Here is a 25,137-nt window from a genome sequence, read left to right as displayed (position 1 = left end):
CTTTTGGGTCTTGAGCTAAAAAGTTTGGCAACCACTGTCCTAAGCCACAGGTGGGGCCAAGTGGGAGAGCCCCCCTATTTTTTCCAGTTTAACCACTTCCGACCTGGTGTGCCTAGTTTGGGCATGTCGTTATTATCAACATATTTCAAAACTTTTGTTAAAAAATAAACATATTGCAATAAGGGGGGACAAAAACAGAGGCTACTTCTATTTTGGAGTCCTTGGCATGAATACATTTGGGCTCACCTGTCCTAAGCGGTACTCCCATCATGGTCAGGCATTCACCAATTCATATTTTAACATGTTTCATTGTTGTATGGGAAACTCTTGTTTGTGCAATACTATACAAAGTATACAGTATCTCGAAGGATATTTGTGTGTGTGTGTGTGTGTGTGTGTGTGTGTGTGTGTGTGTGTGTGTGTGTGTGTGTGTGTGTGTGTGTGTGTGTGTGTGTGTGTGTGTGTGTGTGTGTGTGTGTGTGTGTGTGTGTGCGTGCGTGTTTCTAAAGTGCACGAGGTCTCTTAGGGTTAATCTGTTTGCTGGCCTGCTCCTCTTCCTGAAGTGTAGAACGGAAGGACTTCACTTTATCTGAAAGATAAATGAGAGAATGTCACATTACTTCACATTAACTACAACACCCAATGACGGATGAAATATGCACAGTATCCTAAATGCTTTTATAGTAGAGACACACCTGGATAAATACAGGTCTTATACAAATAAACAAAAACCTCAGTGTTCATTCATTCATTTGTAATTCTGGAAGTGAACAAACATAACCTTAATATTAAAATAAGTGTTAAATAGGTCTATATTCTGACAGCAATCATTGCTATAGAGTGTTTGCATAGCAGGGGTCTTCCCCATCCCTTTAACACATTTACCGCCGGGCCCGTAGTTCTACGGGCCGTTAAATCCAACGGTTAAGCGCCAATCCCGTAGCCTACGGGCTGTGGTGCTTTTTCCTTTTTTTCGAATTTTTTTTCTTTTTTAATTTTCTAGGGGGACCATTTTCAGTGTAACACCACCCGATCTCGACCGGAAGTGCGATCACGTTTTTTGTTTCCCGTCTGCCTCCATTCTAAGTCGTACACAATAACCCCTGTAAAAGCCCCTGTAAACATGTAGTTTTTCATCCTCGCATTTCCCATGTTAACTTAAACGGTCAGAACTCAAACATGGCGGCTCCGTTTGACACGTGGTCTTCACTGGTAGAAGCAGTGAGATCTCCGCGATGTTTACAAACAGTGCACAGCTCAATCTTAAGGATTTTAACAAGATCTGTGGCGACGTGAAAAAAACAAAAAACAACAATAAAACGTTGGCACTGGTGAGTACATTATGAGATTAACCTCTGGCGGTCAATGTGTTAATAAACAGAAAATACATTTCCAGATCGTATTGCCAATTTTTATCCAATCAGGAGAGAGAATAAACGAGTGATGAAACAATTAAATGAGCAGACAGAATTGGAACTGGAACACAAATGTGTGGGGATCTCGCTCCTGATTGGATGACATTTGTAACCCAGCTCTATTTTCTGTTTACTAAAGAGCTGGAGAGACAGGGCGACCCCTGTTACTGAAAGAACACTATAGCAATGATTACTATCAGAATATTGATGACATTTATTTATTTTTTAACCCATAAATATAATTTACAGCACGCTTTAACGCTGAGGATTTTACAGTGTGTCTCCTTACCTCTAAGCTCTGTAAGGATGTCTATCTTTTGGTCGAGGATTTGCTCCAGCTGAGTAGCATACGTCTCAACATCGTAGTCCACTTCCTCTGTCATTTCCAAAAGCACCTTCTCATCCTCCAACCAGCGAATCGACTCCTGGAAAGGAAACCTTATTTGTCATCAATTCAAACTCGTGTGAAGGTGTTTGGGATATGCCAATACTTTTATTGTACAATATCTCAATTTACCATTTCTCTCTGAAATAGCTTTACAGTATGATTTTTACAATCAGAACCATGTACTGTACCGGTCCGGGTGTGATTATACTTGTTTCTTAGCTGTCTTGTATATTTCTTTGATAGATTCATGAAAAGAGACATTCAATTGTTGAATATTGATTGTTTATTGCCATGCCAGTTGAGGCTGCCACCATCCGTATTCTGGGGAAAACTCTCGCTGAAAATAGCAGATCGACAAGCTCACAACGCGTTGCAAAAGCAACTTATTTTCTTAAAATAATTTAATTACCGGCGGAAAGATGCTAATGTATCCGTTAGGTGACTCAAAGTAGACTCCTAACGGAAATACAACCGGTCATCAAATTATTGGCTCAGGAATGCGTCAAAAACAAACAAATCTCCATGAATTCAATGCTCCATGGGGTGTGTAATTGATAGAAAATAAGATTGTTTTGGGGTGAACTATTCCTTTAACTGAGACACTGGCTGAGAGAGTGAATTCGTTGGCTGGCTAGAACAACACCTAGCCACAAAATCAAAACAATGTGTTTCTACTTTTTTATTTTAGTATTTTCAAGTGTCAAGTGTTAGTATTTCCTGGTACCTGGAACACAGCCCTGTGGTCCTCCAGAACCTGGTCTTCCATTTCTACCAGCTGAGAGACCGCTTCATGGAAGCTAAACAGCTGTGGAGAAACCTCCTCCTCCTGTGGAAAGAGTCAATGTGTACATGCTTTGTTTCATCACCAGCACCAGTGAGCTTGTAGATCTTGTAGATTTTGCTTTAATTTAACACTATTTACGTACTGTATGTCATGCTACATGCATACAGTACAGGAACATACACAGTGTGTGTGTATATATAATATACATTACATACATACTGTGCAGTATACAGTAGTATCCAATATACATACATATTCACCCAATCGACATTCCAAGTTACAATCATAATAAGTAACAGTAGCTTCTAACTTGGTGAGTGGAAAGCTTTAAACTTATACAATTGGGGTGGTTGTATTTGGTCTCCCTGCTCTTCTATTGAGACATTTAGATGTATAGGTTTGGTTAGACACGACCTTTGACACAATCCTATTTCCGGTTTGACAAACAGGTCAAAATTCCATTTCTCCCCAGAGCAAGCCGGCAGGCTCTATTAGCTCAGTGGTTAAAAAAAACTGAAACTTACACAGCGATAGTGCAACTTTAAATGGAATTTGTGGAATTGTAGTTTCATTCTGCATCCATACGCTTGAAATCCTATGTATGCGTCTTCAAACACACATTAAGGTGTGTAATTCAGGATATACAAACAGTACAACATACAAATGAATGAATGTGTAGTTATGTGTGTGTGTGTGTGTGTGTGTGTGTGTGTGTGTGTGTGTGTGTGTGTGTGTGTGTGTGTGTGTGTGTGTGTGCGTGTGCGTGTGCGTGCTCGTGCGTGCGCCTTACATTCTGTTCACAGAGCAGTTTGAGATCGTCCCTCTGCGGGGAGCTTCCCACGCCCCACTGTGCTTCCAAAACCTCCAGCTGGGTGAGGTTGTGCCCCCCCTGGTGGCTGGACTCCATAAGCGGAGGCCCCATATCATGCTCCATCACCCTGAAAAACACCCAAGCGCTGTAGTGAAATCATCATCAAGTACAGTATTCTCACTATAACTACCACTGTACGTTCGGTTTTCCAGATGGACACATGGTTGGCATACCCATTTGCTGTTCGTCTCTGTCGAGTGGAAACCTCATATGTCCAAAACTGTTTCAAATCCAGTTTGAATTCAAATTCAAAAGTATCAAAAAAGTATCAAAAGTAGCAGATCGACAAGCTGAAAACGCGTCGCTTCGTGCCGTGTTTCGAGCTTGTAGATCTGCTTTTTTTCAATACTTTTGTGTGATAATGTAGTATGATCAAGTGGGGCGTTAATTTACGAAAAAAACACACAAAGTTAGAATATGGAGATAAGAGGTTTCTGCCCGACAGCAACGCGTTCCGGGTCAGTGTCCCATAGCTTCTTCGTTTGATAGGCTCGGCAGCCGATTTGAACGGGAAACACATAAAGGTATCATCTGTGTTTGCTGTTCAAATCTGCTGCCGAGCCAATCAAACAAAACTATAGCGAAATTCCAAGACACTGAACCGGAGCAGGAAACATGGCACTACAGTTATGCACATAGCCTATTGCTGGGGAAACTGATAAACACCCTGCTATTTTGGGCATTCTATTTTGCCCTAGTTTGGGCATGTCATTATAGGTAAAAAGGCCAATTTCATACTTTGGCTACCTTTGACACATTTGGAAAAAAACGTCAACAATCTTAGCCTATAATGACTTGCAAAATATGGATGCAAGGTTTAATGTGATTCATAATGTGTACTCCATCGTACTCCACTGTAGTGTGGCAAAAAATAGCAGATCTGCTATTTCCGCTGCACGACACTGTCGTATGACGAAGCATGCAACTTAAGCGGTGAAGGAATTAACACCATGCAAAATACAGTGATCTTAGATGGCTAATATGCATGCCAAGAGAAGTAACCCATAACACATGAGCATCAGCATAAACAACTGAAATAAACAAAAAAGCTCCAAGCAGTGATGAACTCAATTTAAAAACGGCCATCAATCACAAACGAAATTATGTAGGCAGAAAAGCCAGGCTCTTAACCACTCGAACCCTAGCATTCCTTTGGCGTATAGAGGAAAAAGTATAGAAGTATACACTATAGGGTTCAAGTGGTTAAAAAGGGTAAGATAAAAGAATAAGAAAGGGAGCATGTTGTGGGTGGGAGAGACCTGGTGGGAGAGGTGCTAAAGTCATCGTACTCATAGGTAGGAGAGAGGTCCGAGCGACCCCCTTCACCACTCTGGTTGAAAGGTATGTCTGAGGGACTTATCCCAAACTCCTTCACCCTAAGGACGGACACACACACACACACACACACACACACACACACGCACACGCACACGCACACGCACACGCACACGCACACGCACACACACACACACACACAAAAAGCATGAGAAGTTGAGGTTCTGATCGCTATGAGCTTCAGGCAGCACTACTTGTCAACCAGCAGGTATCCTACCCTGACGACACCAGGGTCTACATGACTCAATGGAAGACATTTAGACCGACTGCAGATGTATAGTTATATTGTATCAACATACTCTATCATACAGATTGATTAAAACAAGACCAGGAGACCTGGTTCTGCCAGACCCAGACTTCACATGACGTGTCAGCCTGTGTCTATGCCCATGTATGGACGAAAGGGGGACAGACTTTTATGGCTGGGGCCTAAGGACAAAGTGACCAAAACCTGTTTTTTGCCCATGTATGGAGAAAACAGGTACAAAACATGCCCATGTATGGACGAAAGGGGGACAGACTTTTATGGCTGGGGCCTAAGGACAAAGTGACCATGCCCATGTATGGACGAAACAGGTACAAAGCCTCATGTAAGCCAAACCCCCTGGGTCCGGCAATAACGTTTTATTCTTTAAAATCTTACATACTACATAAGAGAAATGTAATATTCAGGGAACGTCATTAAATAAATAAGTACATTATTATTTTCAGTTTTGTACTGATGTAGTATGTGATCAAATTAAATAATATAACACATTGATTATTGAGAATTAAGTTCTGTAATAATACAGTAATTCAGGGAAGGGAAAAAAACAAGAAAAGAGATCATTCTGATTAGCTAGAGAAAGTACATGTGGTGAGCAGAAACCCCAAAATAAAATAGCAAGGTCTGTACTACAATGTGGCTTAGATATAGAAACTGATATCTTTAGGTTTTTGTAAATGGCAAATGATCATGATTCTTCCCATTCTCAACTGCCCCACGAATGACTTACCTGTTGGCATATCTCAGTGTATTTAATGTGTTTTCACAAGACGTCATCCCAGGAGAGATAGTAGCAATCTATGGGGATAATGTCATAGTTACTTCCCTTTCTATAAAGATCCAACTCAGTTTAGATATTTTAGAATATTGGTTCTCTTTATCATGGTCACAATGGGAAATGACAATTAGTGGATCATATAGTAAAATGATAGTGCGTTAGAGTGTCATTACCATGCATGTTCTGGAGTTCTCTCCTATGAAGGAATCCCTCAGCACCTGGGTCAGTTTGCTGGCTCTGAAGGGAGTGTGGGGTTTGTTTCGCCCTAACGCCCGAATGCACTCCTACAGGACATAGTCATTATTTTTCAACAGATACTGACTGACTGGAAACAGGAGTTTGGAAAAGGGAGCAGAATGTTGTTATGATAATTCACTCAGTGATGAGAAAGGCACTCATAACTATATTGTAGATGCCATAGATGTCACTCATCATGGCTATAGATACAGTAGTTTCCCAAACAGTGAGTCGCGGACCAATTTCTGTGGGTCGTGAGTAAATATCTCTCTTTTTTAAATGATTATCATTATTTCAAAGGATTTTCCTTTCCAAAAATTAAAAATAATATATATTCAAATGTTTTCATGCATTCAAAATAATTTCATTAATAAAGTAAAACAAATTAAAAGGAATTCCACAAATGTAACTGTTAAGAAGAACTGAAAATTGCTGATCTAAACGTTTGGGAACCACTGCTATAGATGACAAGATCTCTCCCTGAGTATCTCCTACATTGCTTCAATTTCAGCTTTCCTCCTGCGTCTAATAAAAAACTAAAACGAAAGGGGGGATGGACTGTCAACGCACTTAACAGAAATGAAGACAACGTCTGTGAACTCTCAACAAATCTCTTATATCTTTGTCTTATTTGGAATAAAAAACACATTTGATCATTATCTATGTTTGTACACAGTATGTAACGAGATGAGTTTAAAATGGAGAACAGTCAAGTTGCATATCTTCTAATACTCAAACAGAGAGCCGTCCCTTTTGGAACCTCAACCTCTTAGGAACAACTCACGGCCAAAGCACTGCTCCACTTCTCTCCCAACTTGCTACAAAAATCGCTCATGCAAAAGTATATAAACACTTCTATTTTATTTTCCACCTTCACATGTGTCTCCTTTTATAATAATCATAAAGTGCTCTATATTTCAGCTCGCAATTTACTTCCGCCTGGTCTGTTTCAAACAGCCAATCATCTGCGAGATAGTGAGTACCCTTTGACGTGCAAGACAGCGACACAGACAGAGGGAGAGAGAGAGAGGAGTGAGAGAAAGAGGGACGTGCAGGACAGCGACACAGACAGTGTAGAGCCATGTGAAATCCATGTTAACGGAATCGCGGAAATGACCAATACAAATGGAATTGGAATAAAACGCAAAATATTGCAGAAATGCCCCTAATCTGGGAATTAATCAAAATAATTTGCGGTAAAATATTTTTTTTACCGCGAAATTTTACAAATCCACGGAACACCACCATTTTGCATGGCCACATCCTACTTTATCCTACTTTATAAACAATAAAATCCACGTAGAAATCGTCTTAGAAAGACGATTATAGCACCGGAGCCGCCATCTTGCGCATGCTCACTGCTCAGACCGAATTCTTTGGGTAACGCTTTTGCGTGTGACACACAACAAGTGCCGTCTGCGGAGATGAAACGTGACTTCTCTGTGCCCTGACAGCAGACCTGATTCTATGGGTAAACACATTTGGAAAAAAAAACTAAACAAACGTCAATTAAAAATAAAAGCCTGCTGCAGTTCAACAGAAAATAGCAAGCCTATTTTCTAAACCCAAGTCAAGTACTGCTAATGATGATGACCCCTTATAACAGAAAAACTCTGAGGTGGAGTGTTTATTATTTATATTATTATTTATTATTTCTCTTTAAAATTGAATTGAACAGTATTTCTGTGTTGCAGCACTTTAAACATTAAATGGACTATATATATCTTATTAAATTGTGGTCATTTATTCATTTCCACTTACCAGACACTTTTTCTTATGGTAAAAATGAGCATAAAAAGCAAAATACAGAATTCAGAAATATTAAAATGGAAAAAACGGAATTTTGGAAAAAATTAAACGGAATTTGGAAAAAAATAAAACGGATTTCATATGGCTCTAACAGACAGAGGGAGAGAGAGAGAGAGAGAGAGAGAGAGAGAGAGAGAGAGAGAGAGGTGAGAGAGAGAGAGCGCGAGAGAAATAGGGAAAAAGGGAGGGAGGGGGAGAGAGAGAGACAAGGAAAGCATGTGTGTGTGTGTGTGTGTGTGTGTGTGTGTGTGTGTGTGTGTGTGTGTGTGTGGGGGGGGGGGGGGAGAGACACACGGACACACAGTAGAGCTGTCAGTTCTCCTCTATAATCCCATTCGAATTTCAATATATATATATATGTGTATATATATGTGTATATATATATATATACACACACACACACACACACACACACACACACACACACACACACACACACACACACACAACCGTTAACATCCTAACGAGAATCGGTGGTAGAAGAGATATTGTGTGTTTTGGACAAACAGCAGCGTAGTGCTCATGTTCGTTGTGTGAAGCTTAATGTCACAGTGTTTGCGTTGGAGCGCCTCAGTGCGGCTGCAGAGTTCATGTGCAACCTCTTGCACAACCTCTGTGGCTTCACAGTTTCCCGTTTTCCTTCACCGTGTCTGTGTCTGCCTGGGTGCGTGAGCGACATGTTCGCTGTTCGCCATGTGTTGTCTGCCTCAGCCCAGGGTTGCCAGGTTGCGCGACCAACAAGCAATGCACACACACAATTCGTTTGCATCTTTCCCTTTCGTTTTTTCTCCCTTTGTACTCCATTAATCTCAGACCTAGACCACACTAGGTCTCCAGGGACCCCCAAGGGTCTCCAGGGACCCCTGTGATGTTTCGCAGGGGTCCGAAGGGGTCTGTGATGTTTTGCAGGGTTCAGAAGGGGTCCGCGATGTTTCGTGGGGGTCCCAAAACTCCCAGGGGGTCTATGTGAGACCGAGGTGGGTCCCCACTGGGTTGCCCATGTGGGCTTTAGGTGGGTTCTACCTGGGCCCTAGGTGGGCCCCAACTAGGCAAGTCTATGTGGGACGAGGTGGGTCCCAACTGGGACTGGGCCCTAGGTGGAACCCAACTAGGCTATTCTATGTGGGACCGAACCTTATTCGACAGACAGGGGGACAGACACACAGGGACAGAGAAAGAGAGGCGCACAGGACACTCAGCGTTGCCATGTCCTCTGATTATAAGCGAATTTGCCTTACTTTTCACCAGTGTTGCCATGTCCGAATATTATAAGCGACTTCTGCCTACTTTCACACAATACTCTCGCTCACTCTGTGAGGTGGCTGTAAGTTGGATCTGCGATGCGAAGTGTACGACGCGTCACGCCAGATGTTCGGGCCGCGCAGCGGCCCGAACTTCTAGTATATTACAATTGGCAAATGAGGACGGGCCGGCGGGCCGGCAGACCACGTCATCATGCTCACGCCACAGATACAGAGATCCGGTTGGCCAGAGCCACAGATCCGACCGCTATGCCCATATACATGTATGGTCATGTGCATATATGGGACCGACCGACTTCAAACTCTGCGGTGCGCACAGTGGCAAGGACTCGAGGGAGTGCGGCGCCCGCCATCGTGTAGCGGATAATCCAGTTGCCCAGAACCGCCGATCCAACCAATATGCCCATTCCAATATACAAATATACTGACATCAGAGATCTCCATATATGGGCATAAAAGGGAAAAGGACTGACAGATACAGATATCTGTCCCCGACAGTCCCCATATTTGGGCATGACTGACTCATCAGGACCTCATCGTGATGACAACACTGTCAGATGGGTATAAGCATCTGCATTCACACTATCCATGAACCTTTGTCATCCATGCTTCGAAAACGCAGGAAGTTGACTCACCAAACAGGTGGTCTGTTAAGACCACTGATACCCAACCCAACAGACACCGGGGAAATGGGAAATACAAATAAGAGCGCTACGGAAACGGAGAATAAACAGTGCGATGAGGCCTGCGCCATATGCCTTCACACCATTCAAGATAGGAAGACTTTAGGGTGCCGTCATTCCTTTTGCACTGAATGTATTGACGCAGGTTTTAAATACATGCCCGCTTGTCCCGTATGCAAGACTTTCCATGGAATCTACATCGGAACACAACCGGAAGGGACGATGAGAGTGACACGTGGCAAGGAGCCTTTACCTGGCTTTGACAAATGCAGAACCATCGCTATTCAATATCACTTCCCCTCGGGAATACAAGGGCCTGAGCACCCTAACCCCGGAGTAATGTATGGCAGCACATCGCGTACGGCCTATCTACCAGCTAGCAAGGAGGGAGAGGAGGTCCTGAAGATGCTGAGGAAAGCCTTTGATAGGCGTCTCGTCTTCACCGTTGGACAATCTGCCACTACGGGCCGCGACAACTCTATCATCTGGAACGACATTCACCACAAGACCAACATAGTCGGTGGTCCACAACGCTATGGATATCCAGACCCGGAGTACTTGTCCCGAGTGCGAGAGGAGCTCCGTCTCAAAGGTGTGACAAAGGATGGCTAACTGTTTTTAAACAGCATTTAAACGGTCAAAGGGCACTACTACTTTAGAAAAATGTATTAAAAAAGTGCAAGAGTTTAAAAGGCCCACATCCAATATGGCATTACCAAAAAGGACCACAGCGGAAATAAGTCTTCTGGCTTGTTTATTAGCCTTATGACATTTGTATGTCAAATACTCTCTGTATTGTATGCCCATATATTTTTAAATAAATGCACCAACCAACAACGAAGGGAAGCAGCAACAGCATGTTAGAGATCTGACGGGACAAGTTCACCTTATCGACTCCTGCCATCCTCTGAGACGTGACGCCAGTCAAAACTAAGTATAAGTGATTACAAAAACTACTTAAAAAACCTACTAAATGGAAAGTGGACGAATGCTAGGCGCAGACCGACCTTGAGGGCCAGTAAGCTCTTGTTGATCTCGGCTCCTTCCAGGCGAGTCTGACGGTCAGCGCTGGACGTGTCCGCCCCTCTCTCATTACCAGCCAGGTCGATGAGTGAGAACTTGCCGTGCATTTTCCCCCGCCGCCGCAGGATGATCTGAAACACGGCGTGGCTGCGTGAGGAGTGGGCGTTAGCTGACGTCTGACCCGATGTCCTGGGGGGAAAAAGGGGAGGGGGAGAGAGAGGGCAAACACAAAATAAACTGGTTGAGCGATGGTCATTCTTCAGCCATACTCTCCTTGAAAGCAGTACAGTGAAAAACAAGTACATATTAAATTAATGTATTAATTTATTTTTACATTACGGCAACAAACCACTTTTTTTTTTATAGTCCTTTTTACTCCCAATTTAGTCGTTCATTCCTCCCACTGCTTGCCACTGCTGTTCTACCCTACTGGCTTAACTGCCAGATTCAACAACCTTGACAGGTGCTGCCCCAGCCTGTACAGTAGGAGTACGTGCAGTGACAAAGAAAGGAAAGAAAGGACTGCCCTCGCCTTCCCTTATCCCGAACACAGCCAATTGTGTTACTTTTTAGACACTCTGCAAGCCGGACGCACCACAGTCCGTGGTGGTGAGCTGGTACACCCAAGACAAACCACAAACCAAGCAACAAACCACTTCCAACCTGGCGTCCCTATTTAGAGTATGTCATTATAGGCATGCAACGCACTGTGAGCTTGTTGATATGCTATTTTTGTCCCCATTAACAATTCCTTGTTGTATGTTAATATTCAGGTGTGAGCGATTCATTAATCTGCTGTAGTTATGTATTTTGCATTTCATTGATTGCATCTAAATGTAAGTCCCACCTCTCTGACCAGCTGGACCCATCTTGGTAAACAGAAAAGCCATTCCAAGTCTGGGACTAAAACTGAAGCAGTATTCTGACGTTTATCTGTAATGACTGATTTATACATCTGGCTCAGATGAGCACACAAGAGAAACTGTTAGGGGTTAATTGTCTCGCTAAGGGACACTTCAACACATAGATCTTCCGATTCCCAGATGGCCTCTCTACCCACTCAGCTACCGCCACCCCATCCTACTATAAATGCGAGAAATCTCTGTCCATCTGCAGTTCACATATATCTGGAGAACCGTCCGACAGATCGACTTCAAACTCTTGCGCGCGTCGCCAAGGACTCGAGGGAGTTCAGTGCCCGGTGTTGAGTCGGTCGGATCGGCGGTTGTCCAGAATCGCGAACCAACCGATATGCCCATACAGTATAGCATATCGTCTCTGTCGGGTGGAAAACACATATGTCCATTCAAATTTAAAAACAGCAAAAGTAGCAGATCTACAAGCTCAAAACGGGATCTACTTTTGATGCTACTACTTTTGATTCATTTACGAAAAAGCATAAAACAAAAACAAAAAAATTTGATAAGAGGTTTCTGCCCGACGGCAACAATATATGGAGACCCGGATGCCCATACAACTTGCATCGTTCCAGAGTAGGCCAATAATATATATTTAAAAAAAATACCTGCAGCTATTTCCCACTTCAATGAGTTTGAGGACATCCTCTGTGCATTTGACGTCCTTCTCCTGCAGGCCGACCACCTGGACTTGCTGCTTGCCGTCCTCCAGGACCCTCAGTTTGGTCTTACGGTTCAGCAGGTCAAACACCTGCAATACAAAAACCCTGACACACTCAGTACTTCACTTTAACAACTCTACCGCCCTCAGTGTTCATTTAAAGCTGTGATCCCTGACTTTTGTATCGTCGCTGTCGGGCAGAAACCTTCATATTTTAACTTTTTGTGTAGAGATGATATACTAGTTATATTGTTTACCATACAGATTGATTCCATTAAAGTTCTGGTCATTAAAATAAGTCTCAGAGTTAATTTAGGAGGATTTTAGTGTGCACTAATCTCCTTTTCTGCTATGGACAGAGATGGGAATAAATAAACTTTAATTGAGGAACACACCCGTAATGATCTATTTGGACAAAATTGATAACTTGCCTTCCCGCTGTAGATTTCAAAAAATGTGGCAAAGACCTGGAGGTCTAACTTCTTGTAGTTTGGCTTCTTTAACATGAGAAAGACGTCCCTGGCTGAACAAAATAAAAATAAAATATAAATAAAATATAGTTAAATAAAAAATAAATGAAATAAAATACAATTTGATACATTAAAAAGGTAAATAACTTCACTGTTTTATTGAGTGTATGGTGTTTATGGTAAAAGAGCTACTAACCAACCAATGCATAAATCCCTTTAGCGCAGTCCTGGTTCTTTCCTGAAAAGTCTCCTCCCATTGTCTGAAATTAGATTCATAATTTACAATTTAGGCATTTAGCAGACGCTGCTATCCAGAGCAACTTACAAGTGTGAGATCGGAATAAGCAGAGTAAGCATGAACCCTGAATAAAATACAAATAATCCAAGAAATTCTGGGTGTCTGGAAAATGCCCTCAGCTCATTGGCTCATTTACTCATGACACGACCAATGAGAGTTAACGCTTTCATTGTTGCTAAGATACGGTCTCTGCCCCATAGACTGTAGGGTAAAACGGGGAGGGGCTACTGGCAACGTGGTGGGAAAAAAGAACAGATCTACAAGGCAACAACGTGTTGACACGCGAGGCGTTGTTAGCTTGTAGATCTGTTGTCCAAAAGATTGTGGCGATTTTGACGTTGCACTACCTGCGGTATTGGGTCATAACGCAGTATTGGGTCATAATGCGTTTCATATTAATTGTACATTGTGCAAGTACAGTAACGCTGGAAGCAGCTGGTGCTCTAGGCAGAATATTGAGGAATTTTTGTGGTAAGTGTGGAGTTAGTTGGGCCATGTGTGTGCTGTGAGACTGGGCACATACACTCCATGGGTGTGCTTGTAAATTAGTGTAGCAGGATGTTATAATTAACAAAAGACTCACATGGGTTTTTCCACTTCCAGTTTGTCCATAGGCAAAGCATGTTGCCATCCCCCTCTCAAAAATGGTTTCAACTAGTGGCCTGGCAGTGAATCTGAAATAAAGTTAACACAATAACTTAACTATTGCATTATGTGTTTATTTTCCAATTAATACACAGACTGTATCTGTAAAGTTATGCATGAAAATTCCATGCATTCTTTTCACTAAAGCGAAAGAAATAACTTTTAAGAAAAAATAAATGGCATGCATTTATGTATGCTATTGATTCATTATTACTGTACTGTTCTCTCTGGGAAGTCAAACAATGACAATATCTGATCTCTGAATATTTAACCACAATGAAGCGCAATGACACTTTGATGGAGGTTAGGGTGGAGTAGTTACCTTGCCATGATATAACTCCAAATATTGGTGAGATAACTTCAGAAGTTTCTCCGTTGATTAGAAATTGATATTTCACGGTGAAAGAGCTTTCAAATTCAAGCTTTTAATTTCATTGGGGTTTCTGTTTTTTTTTTTTTTTTTGCATTTTTTGTTGTCAATCGACTTAACAATTTTAATTACGATGATCCTAGCAAAATCTTTGGAGTTATCACGGCAAGGTGCTGCAAACCTCACCTAACCAAAGTGTCATTTTGCTTTAGCCTACAAAGACCTGAGGCCCTTTCTACAATATGCCTTCTAAATCAGTAGTTCTCAAACTTTTTATTTCAATTATTCAAATGTTTTGAAAAAAAGGAAAAAAAAACACTTTCAAGATTTTTCAAAAATGTTAAAAAATAGCAGATGTACAAGCTCACAGCGCGGCACGGAGTGTCGCGCTATGACCTTGTATATCTGCTATTTTTGAATAGCCAACGCTAAAATCTAAAATGAATGCTTTCCCGGTTTTAATGCGTTAATGTGGTTAAGACCGGCAAGAGGTCTAATCATACCTGTAGACCATTTCATTGTCAGCACTGTCGTCAAAGGTGTAGTCGAAGCGAAAGGTTTGGTTCTCTAGGTATCGGGTCAGGTCAACCTTCTGCTTTGGCTCATGGACCATTACCACATCCTTACTGGGAATGGTGATCACATCCAGGTCCTTCATGGTCAACTCTGTCAACGTCATAAACACAAAGACCAATATTAAAACATTTGTGTGGTAACTTTGACGATTTTTAACCTAAATCCCTTTGTTCTGATGTTGGGAAATACTGTCTGTCTGTCTGTCTGTCTGTCTGTCTGTGTGTGTGTGTGTTACTTTTAGCCTATACAGCATTTAAATAGTATTTCTACGCCTACACTTGCTTTTGATTGCGGTTCAGATGCTAGGATTATAGTTTACTTGATCGTACCGCTTCAAGGATTTTATATTTCACATGCACTTACAATGCAGAAGCAGCATCACCTAAAGTGACATTGTGCGTTGAGCATCTTCTGTGCCAGGCAGTGATGCGGCCAGTCACACTGTCATAGTCTAATACTCTTATAGGATAATACTCTTATCTTTTTTCTCACAGTAAACTTATCCCATGCATGGTCCCTCGCCCTATTGTTTGAAAAATGTTCATGCACACACTTGACACTTTTGTAAATTGCTCGATTTAGATCTAGATAGTGTCTGCTACTGTAAAAATGCCTACTAATCTACAATGTCAGCAACAAAAAGAGAGATAATGGTTAATACAGCAACACTTACCTTTTTTATTGAGAGGCCGTGCTCGTACACATACACATATCCTATGTTCCTCTATCTGAAACATCAAAGGGCATTTCTTAATTTGCAGAACTGAAAAATGCTTCAAAAATGCTTTCTAGTGCCTTTGTATTCCTCCCACATGTGTTGTAAAAATGGGTTAAAACGATTCATACATTTATGAGGCATCTGGTACAAACCCATGCGCTCGGGTGCACCTCATGAGCATCAAGGCCACGCTACATCACCCGATAGCGTGGCCTTGAGGCTCGTGGGTCACTCCCGCCTTCTCGACAAGTGATTTAAGGTCGTTGAGGTAACAAAAACCAGCGCTCCTCTTCTCCAACCCTCCTATTGGACAACAATATAGCATACTGCTAATATTCACTGTGGAACCGAATGGAAGAAAAAACCTCTGAAATCAAATTTCTCCAAAGAACAAACTGATGTCCTTGTGTGGGAAGCGCAGAGTCATCAACGACAAATCTATGGCACCTCAAACAGACAGAAAATACCCGTCTGCACATTTGAAACAGATGTTCTGTTGCTTCTTCTCTTTCTAGAATTAGAGTGATCTCATAACACCTCCTGTCTCATTCTAATCCGGACGTCTCTGCCATTTCTATTGAGATCACATATGTTTAGTTCCTCAATAATTATCTTGTATCCTTTTGCGAAATATGCACTAATTTATGTCGAATCTGTTGCAGAGACCTCTGTAGTAGGTTACAGTACATGGCACTAGCTAAATAGCTATTGGCTATTTTCAGAACGTGACACGGGTCCGCAAAGTATAAATCCGGCTTGATGAGTACTGAAGCAGACATACTACCAAATCATCAGTAGTGAGGGGTCTGTAGTCCAGGCTGGCTCTGAAGTCTCTGATCATGCACATGATTTCATAGTTTGGTACTGTGACGTCCACCTCCTTGAATGACAGAAAAAAACAATGGTTCAGTCTATCATGTATGTAGTCTAGATTTACAAAAAAACTAAGACAGAAGAAAAAAAGGAAACACCCGTAGCCACATTTTCGGGTAATAAGAGTCGAGTGGAATAGCTTCCTCAGTCTGCTAATAATAATAATAATAATAATAATAATAATAATAATAAGGGTAATAATAATAATAATAATAATAATATAAATAATATTAAGTGTAATAATAATAAGGGTAATAATAATAAGTGTAATAATAATAATAATAATAATAAAGTAATACTAATAAACATAATAAAAAATAAGCACTTTTCTAAACAAATAAATTTAAGGTACAGAAATATTTTACATGAACTCTATTTTATTATTATGTATGTATTCTTTGAAGCTTTCAGTCAAATGTCCTAAAAGCTTAAGAAACACGTCATATTGTTAATTAAAGAAACTTCCACAATGCATCTAAAACTAAAAGCTATTCTTTACATATGGCTCACACCTGACCTTTTCAAAGGCCTAAGAGCCAAATGTACTGGTGTTGAAATAGCTAATGTTCAAATAGATTTATGCCTTAACTGGAAACGTCATTGATTTTAATCCTAAATCCTATAGTTATGATGTCAGGAGATCAATGGTGTGTCTGCTGTGTATTTCTGCAAAATGCTGATAACTGAAACGAAGCTTTCCTTAAATATACATTGGCAGAATGTGTTGTCACAAGCACAGCCTGACAATATTTTTGTCATTTAACCTATTCTAGTCAGAGCCGTCTGGGAGAAATGCGGGGCCCAGTTTTGGGTGGATATTTCCGAGTTTTTGGTGGTTATTTACGGTTATTTACGGTTAAATATACCGTATATTACGGTATACTTAATAAATGTGATTCTGTTCACTTAAAAAAAAAAAAAAAAGGGGGGGGGGGGGGGGGGGGGGGGGGGGTTTGCGGGGCCCGGTGCACTACCCTTCCTGCGGCCCTGATTCTAGTCTATGAAAATGTAGCTCTTGAGATGAAAATGGTTGCCCACTCCTGTTGCACGTGAACACTTCTATGTACAGCATACGTCTGACTCTGAGTGTTTGTGTGTAGTACCTATGCATACTCACCACACACACACACACACACACACACGCACACACGCGCGCACGCAACCACACACACACCCACGCGCACAAGCACACGCACACGCACACGCACACGCACACACACACACACACACACACACACACACACACACACACACACACTCACCGATGCCTTCTTCTCTCTGAGCTCCTGCTGTTGAAGTCGTCTCTTCTCTCGTTTCTCCTGCAGCTTCTCCACCTCCTTCACACAGTTGGATTTCCTCCGTGCTGGAGAGAGAGAGAGGGAGGGAGGGGCACACAAAAACACACAACCATTAACCCAGTAAGACCTGAGGCCGATTCTAAAATCCCAAACTTATGTTTCTATATAAGTGGTGCTCAAACTTTTTCATGTCAAGGACCTCCCAAATTATATGTATCTGGCAGCTGGCCCCCATCTCAAAATATTTTGTTCCAGGGACCCTCAGAAGCAAAGATTTGAGTTAGCTTTAAAAAATATATATATATTCAAAGATTTGCACAAATGTTCACGATTTTTCAAAAATAGCCGATCTACAAGCTCATAGCGCGGCACGAAGTGAAGTATGAGCTTGTATATCTGCAATTTTTGAATAGCCAAAGAAATCTAAAATGACACAGATGCAATCCCGGTTTTAATGGTTTAAGAGATGACATTACTTTGAGCTCAGTGATCAAAACAAGCATCACCATTTTCTTTTAGAACAGGATATTGCAAATCTGCTCTAAGATTTTTAATAATAATATAATATAAAATATAAAATAATATAATATAAAATATATAATATAACATAAGGAACGTAAGGAATAACCCCTGATTTAGAAGATTGGGGACATTTCGAATGTGTCTGGAGTCTGAGGATTAAAAATCCAACAAAACCGTCCATACTAATCCCGGCATCTTTATTAGAATACTGGGGACAAGCACTCTACTATGAATAGACGTTTGAACGCCAAGCCAGGGAGCGACTGTGAAAGAGCCTTTCAGGACCTCACAGCTCACACACACACACACACACACACGCACACACACACACACACACACACACACACACACAGCTGTGGTGGAGAGTGACATCACTGCACTCAGCCACATGTCTTCTTTACACAGGGGGGAATAGAACCACAGATCAACTTTGCTTTTCCTCACAGCCAAACCCCAAACACCCCTTGCTGCTAAAAGGTTTTACACTTGCTATCTTTTTAGAAACCTATTTTAAATATTCAGTATTATCTTGTTATTACGTAACGCTATTGTTACTGCTAGCACAGTCTGTGGAGCATGCCCACTCTAGCATTTCACAGCTTGTACTCTTATGTGGCAAATAAATCCTCTTGAATCCAAAGATTACAGGCCAGACTTTTGATCTTCTTCGGGAATGTCTTAGAATTGTCTGCCCAGGTGACTTCATATGTATCGGAGGAGACACACATGACTAATTGTAGGGGTCAGCAGCGACAGGGAATTTGGAATTGGCATAATATGACTAAATTGGGGGAAAGAGGAAAAAAGGATTTGCTTCTAGACCCTCAATGTTCTCTGAACACCCACTGAGGTGTGGAATTTGCGGAAGCTTGTGTGGAAAACAATACCCACTCTTATACCAATGTAAAACTTGCCACGTGACAATAAACTTGAAGTTGAAGTACTGCCCCATTGAGAAATACCATAGCTAAGAGAACAGATGTTGTGAAGATGGCATAACTTTACCAATCCGTGAGAATGACTGGTGATGCGATGCGCCTCTGCCTTTGTTCCAGTCTCACAGTAGCAGTAGCATTGTTACCAGCCGCCTGGTACTGTCTGCATCGTGTGTGTGTGTGTGTGTGTGTGTGTGTGTGTGTGTGTGTGTGTGTGTGTGTGTGTGTGTGTGTGTGTGTGTGTGTGTGTGTGTGTGTGTGTGTGTGTGTGTGTGTGTGTGTGTGTGTGTGTGTGTGTGTGTGTGTGTGTGTGTGTGTGTGTGTGTGTTGTGTGTGTGGTGTTTACATGTCTGTGGACAGCTGCTTCTGTCAACATGATAGCATCACAACAGTGCAAGATGCAAGATACAGTGATGAATGAACCCACCCCGAGGGTCACAGAATTGAGTAATAATAACTGGCTTAAATGTTCACTTTTAGACATTATGCACTGAGTGATTTCTGGTTTCTAAACAGAATTTGCTGATAATCATTATGTTGTTTACTGTCTACGAGTAACACCTACCAATGGTATGTGTGAAATGCCTTTGTTAATGTACTTTAAAAACATTGGTTTGACTGAAGAAGACCTCATCTTTGGTCAAAATGAGGGTCAAAAAGATTTGTTTTAATAAGTAAAGAAAGGATAAAGTATATTTGTGCACTCAAAAAAGCCCAAGTGATTTTCTTTTTTACCCTCATTTTGACCAAAGATGAGGTCTTCTTCAGTCAAACCAATGTTTTTAAAGTACATTAACAAAGGCATTTCACACATACCATTGGTAGGTGTTACTCGTAAACAACATAATGATTACAATACAATAAAAACACATATAACGTGCAATATTGCTCCAATGCAGGTCATCCGTGTGAATTTACCCAAAGTAAAGTCAGTTACATCACAAAATGGTTTCCATAGGAAGTGTGAATTTGACATGCTGCTGTGTGTGTGTGTGTGTGTGTGTGTGTGTGTGTGTGTGTGTGTGTGTGTGTGTGTGTGTGTGTGTGTGTGTGTGTGTGTGTGTGTGTGTGTGTGTGTGTGTGTGTGTGTGTGTGTGTGTGTGTTTACCATTTTGCTGTTGCAGCAGGGTCTGTTGCTGGGTAGGCTGTGCTGGTGCTATGGCTGGCGGGGGCGGTTCTGTAGCTTGGCTCTGCTGGCTGGGTCGGGCCCGAGTCGTTCCCACTGATGCAGCTGGGTATGACACAATATAATAGCAATTATAATAATGTTTGGTTGTTATGGTTAATACATTCTAAGAAATCAACTCAAATCAAAATGATGATGAAGAATGATGAATAATAATCTTTATTTGTACTCTATAGCATAGTGGTTCTCAACCTAACGTCCCAAATTAATATGTATTTGGCCGCTTGATACTTGATTGCCTCAGTGGGAGCCATTGCTATTAAAATGATGGATTTGGCAAGATGGAGAGAGATGCGAACAGTTTTCTGCTGAGGAAACAGATCTGCTTGTGTGCAACGTGAAAGTGTGCGACCATCTATGCAGCAGCAGGAATCCTCCAAAGTGGTGCTGAAGTTAGCGTGGGAGGAGGTAGAGGAAGTGTTTCCTCGTTTAGCCAGAACAGCCAAAAGCCATATAATAATGTCAGGAGACGGGGAAAACAAAAGCTCTCTGCTCACCGAAAATATCAAGTGGAAATGGGAGGTGGACAACATTAATATATTGTTCCTGTAGGGCAGAAACCAGCTAACATTTTGACGCTTTTGCATTTTTTCCCCATAAATCAGTGCTATTGAACACCCTTTACGTCTGTGTGTTGGTAAAACAAATATTGAACCAATGAAAATTATTAAAAAGCGCTTCTGACAAAACCAGCTAACTCCATCGGATCCTCAAACTTTCTGCTAAACCAGCTAACTCCACCAAAGGAGGGTGGAGTTAGCTGGTTTTGCTGACTCCAGGCTCCACCCCCTTTTGACCTCCAACCTCATTGTGAGCTTGGAGGTCCATTCAGCTGTTCTTATCAATGATGAACAAAACCTCCTAACTCCACTTTTTGTTTTGTTTTTTTCATTTCCTGAAAAATGAACATTTTGGCGTTAACTGGTTTCTGCCTGACAGCAGAGATATTCTGTTTATGTCCAAAAGACGTCTTCTGTGATATCTTGAAATGATCAACTTAATAATCATATGGGTGTCCTTTGGCACCTAATGGGAGGGAGTGGGTCAATAGGATGTCTTGGTATTTGAATGATGCAATATGCATACCTCTATTCTCTCGTACAGGGTTCTCAGTCTTAGGTGGTACGATTGTTCTTCGAGTCTGAAAGGAATTAATAAAGAAGATTAGTCCCTGTAACAAATATTGTTAAGTTGCTTAGTCCACAACAAGGCTTATATCTCATTTTGCATGCAACCTCTAGATCTCTTAAACAGTTCTTTGCTTCTAATAGTTTTTAACCACATGAACCCTAGCATCCCTATTCTACTAGGTATGTCATAGTAGGTGAACATTCTGCAAAAATAGATAAACATTTCGAAAAAATAGACAAACATTCTTTGAACATTTGGCAAACATAGCCAATCTACAAGCTCACAACACGCTGCAATATTTGACATAACAAGGTCAACTGAATCAAGTGAAATCAAACAATATTGTTAAAAGGAGAGGAAATTCTTGAAAATGTTTTTGGCAACAATGACAGGAAGGGTTAACCGAGAGGAACGTGACAAGTGGTTAGAGGCAGACCTTGGGGGTCTTGTTGACCTTGGCAGCAGTGGAGGGCGGAGGGGGGGTCTCAGGACTCAAGGCTATCTCCTCTTCAGGAGCCACATCTAGGTTCAAAGCGAACACACTCTCCAGGTCGATCTGGGTCAGCCACGGGAAAGAAACATGTTATCGTCACTGTTGCATGTTCAAAACCGTTGCTTTTCAGGAAATGGGGAAAAAAATAACCTCTGTTCCAATGGATCAAATGTAGTTTGCTAATACTTTTCATTAGTTAAACATTTATAAAAAACACAGAAACACTTAACCACTTTCACTATCAACATTTTTCAAACATTGAGAATATAGCCGGTCTATAAGCTCCCAACGCGTCGCATCGCGACAAGTTGTTGTGAGCTTGTAGATCGGCTATTTTCGCTACATTTTCACGACACTCTTGTATGACTAAATTAATTAGTTTTAATTCATGTTAATTAAAGAAAACATGTTGAAATATGGAGAAATATGGTTTCTGCCAGACAGGAGCAATATACTGTAACCGGGAACAGATTAACTGCTACAAATGCACCTTCAATCATTTTGTGGTACCTGGAGAGATGTAATTACAACTAAGAAACCCTCTTCATTCAAATTAACCAGTGACTTTACACCCGTAAGCACTTTAATGCTGCACTCATTGGAAGAGCTCAATCCTGTCTGAAGGGACAGATTGATTAATTAATTATCTCATTGCATCTCAGTAACCATCTGCTAAAATGTGACTTTTTAAAAAAGTCGTTAAAGACAGATTCAAAAAGTCAGACGACGGTCATAATTAAGCAGGAGACAGGGATTTTTCATTTCAAGGACCCCAGTTTGATTTAATATGTTCCATTTGACTCCAGTCTACACTATAAAATCCTCAGTTTTAATTTAACTCTGAGAGTGTACAAATGTTTCCTACACTCCCTGAAGTTACAGACCCGCAAGGGTCCATTTGGTTCCTTTGTACACTCTCTGAGTTACAGACCCGGCCGTAAGAGTCCATAATTTTCTATGGGACCCCAATCTACACTGTACTATCCTCAGTAAAATCCACAGACGCATAAGGGTCGACCATTTGGTTCCCAACTATCATTAATTTAGCTGGGGAACCTCTGGAACCCCCTCGAGGACCCCTGGGGGTCCCCAGACCCCACGGTGAGATCCAGTGCTCTAAGACAGTGGTTCTCAACCTGTGGGTCGTGACCCCACATGATTTTGTGGGGGTCCTCAGATGAAAGTGAAGTAAAAATGTAAGGACTTTTAGGACCTTTTTAATACCTCAAAAAATAAACTAAAGAAAAAAGACCATTACTGCATCAAAAGTAATCAACAAACTCGTCAAACATTGGCCAAATTGTCAAATAATATAAGAGGCAAAAATTGTGAAAATAGCCGATCTACAAGCTCGCAACGCAAGGCATTGTGAGCTTGTAGATCTGCTATTTTCACAATATTTATCTGTGGAACCAATCGAGTCAAACTAAATGTAATGCCTCAACTACTACAATTCCAAGTGCTTATCAGGGTGGGGGATCCCCAGTTCAAATATGGTTATGTTGGGGGGTTCCCAGTTCAAATATGATGATTTTGGGGATCACGGCCTGAAAAGGTTGAGATCCAGTGCTCTAAAACAGTGACATGGTGAGCAGTGTGGGCAGCCATACTTCTTTCCCTTTGGTGTCTCCGTTCTCGATCCACTCCACGGTCACACTGTCGTTGTCTGGGTTCAAGGACGTGACCATTGCTTGATGTATTCGTCCTGTTGAGCGAGAAAGAAATGACGTAAATACATCACGTCAGCTCCATTCAGTGTTATGATGTATGAGATAATCAAGGCCTACATGGAAGTGGTTCTCAAACATGATCATGTCAAGGACCCCCAAATTGTTAATGTGCTTGGCCGTGGACCCCGTTCTGAAATGATTTTGTGCCAGAGGGAACCCCATAAGAGAAGATTTGTGTTGTTACAAAACATTCTACATTATTATTCATGTTCAAAATGTTTCACAAAATAACAGATCTACAAGCTCAAAACCCATCGCATCACATTGAGTTGTGAGCTTGTAGATCAGCTATTTTCAAATAGGTAGGGTCAAAGTGGTTAAACTGATTATGATGCTGTATTCAGTCATTTTGCTGGGGACCCCCTGGAGCCCCCTCAAGGACCCCTGAGGGTCCCCTGACCGTAACTTGAGAACCACTAGCCTATAGAACACATAGCTACTTCTATCTTGATTCTTGAAATCATGAACCACCTATATCACACATCATCAACTGCCAAATCTCTGACCATAAATCCTTTTGACACTTACAGTAGGCCTAGGCTATGTGTAGTAGCCTATACACACCTTTAAAATAAATACAGATGATCCAACCTTGCCAAATTAAATGGCAGTAATTTGATACAGGTTTCATGTGTTTGGGGTATCTGCGATGCACAATGGGCGTGGTACTATAGTATAGGCTACAGTAAGGTAGCCTAATGACTGACTACCCATCAATTATGTCGCATAACTTCAGCACCTCGCCTGTTTATTGGACGCATGGTATAATCCCAATGACATTTAAAATCACATAGGCCTACATCAGCAAGCGAAACGTTGCCTATAATGTTCGCATATAGATTTAAATAAAGACGTATCATCACAAAATGCTGTCAGAACAGAACAGATATCTGGGCTTCTCAATTCCACTCGATCGGCGGCTCATATTAAACCCACAAATCTGTAGGCTAATTAATGAAATGCATCAATCAATTTTCTGCCAATTAACCGAGATTTAGGCTAGGTCAGGCTGACAGCTCAGTCTAGTGGTTTAATGCAAGGCATTTGTGACACGCCATGCCGACTTTGACTGAAAGATGCCAGCATAGCAAGCAAACAATGCAGAAATTGAATTCATACACTGGTTTCATTCAACGGATCATCCTCCTAGTAGTCCTGACCAAGCAACAAAGATGAGGATGATGATGGTAATGATGGTGATGGTGGAGTATAGCCTTGCTAAGCTATAGCGACAGACAGTCAGCAGTGGTTTCAATGAGCTTTGCCTCTCAACATCTCGAGTCACCGCAGGATCGGATGATGGTGGTGATGATGAGAGAAGCTAACGTTACTATAATACCCACCATCGCTACGTTTGATCTCCACGTATATGCCGGTTAGGATTTTCCCAAAAATAGCAGCGGCCATGGTCTCGCGTATAAATACGGGCAATACAAAAGAGGGGAAAAAAGAAAAGAATGTAAA

The 25,137-nt window shown here is 41.5% G+C and overlaps 2 protein-coding genes across 2 annotated transcripts; one reads left to right on the top strand and one right to left on the bottom strand.

Moving 5' to 3' along the window:
- Positions 1–462: 462 nt before the first annotated feature.
- LOC308078505 (kinesin-like protein KIF2A) lies at positions 463–25,137 on the bottom strand. The gene is made up of 21 exons (XM_080419692.1): positions 25,017–25,137; positions 23,554–23,648; positions 21,887–22,006; positions 21,406–21,460; positions 20,242–20,364; positions 17,641–17,741; positions 16,290–16,385; positions 15,461–15,515; positions 14,715–14,877; positions 13,780–13,870; positions 13,095–13,158; positions 12,860–12,951; positions 12,376–12,518; positions 10,835–11,039; positions 6,010–6,120; positions 5,789–5,856; positions 4,748–4,834; positions 3,378–3,525; positions 2,528–2,629; positions 1,705–1,840; positions 463–589 (listed from the first exon to the last, which is right to left on the bottom strand). Exons 1-21 carry the CDS (start codon positions 25,078–25,080, stop codon positions 504–506), a joined length of 2,205 nt encoding a protein of 734 aa, XP_080275818.1. The 5' UTR covers positions 25,081–25,137; the 3' UTR covers positions 463–503.
- On the top strand, positions 9,750–10,439 carry LOC308078195 (putative E3 ubiquitin-protein ligase DTX3; the record flags this gene model as incomplete). Its single annotated transcript, XM_080419319.1, has 1 exon — positions 9,750–10,439. The coding sequence occupies one exon, from the start codon at positions 9,750–9,752 to the stop codon at positions 10,437–10,439; it is 690 nt and encodes a 229-aa protein (XP_080275445.1).

This window comes from Gymnoscopelus braueri, assembly GCF_963280865.1.
Source record: "Gymnoscopelus braueri genome assembly, chromosome: 22".
In the NCBI taxonomy this organism is placed as follows: Eukaryota; Metazoa; Chordata; class Actinopteri; order Myctophiformes; family Myctophidae; genus Gymnoscopelus; species Gymnoscopelus braueri.
The sequence above is the reverse complement of the archived record's forward strand: the minus strand, read 5'-3'. Positions and strand labels throughout refer to the sequence as shown.

Excerpts from the sequence above, each read along its gene's own strand:
- LOC308078505 (XM_080419692.1), bottom strand. The coding sequence starts at position 25,080 with ATGGCCGCTGCTATTTTTGGGAAAATCCTAACCGGCATATACGTGGAG. Across the intron at positions 23,649-25,016 it reads GGAGATCAAACGTAGCGATG|GACGAATACATCAAGCAATG; the intron begins GTGGGTATTATA and ends CTCGCTCAACAG. Across the intron at positions 22,007-23,553 it reads GAGACACCAAAGGGAAAGAA|ATCGACCTGGAGAGTGTGTT; the intron begins GTATGGCTGCCC and ends TGGCTGACCCAG.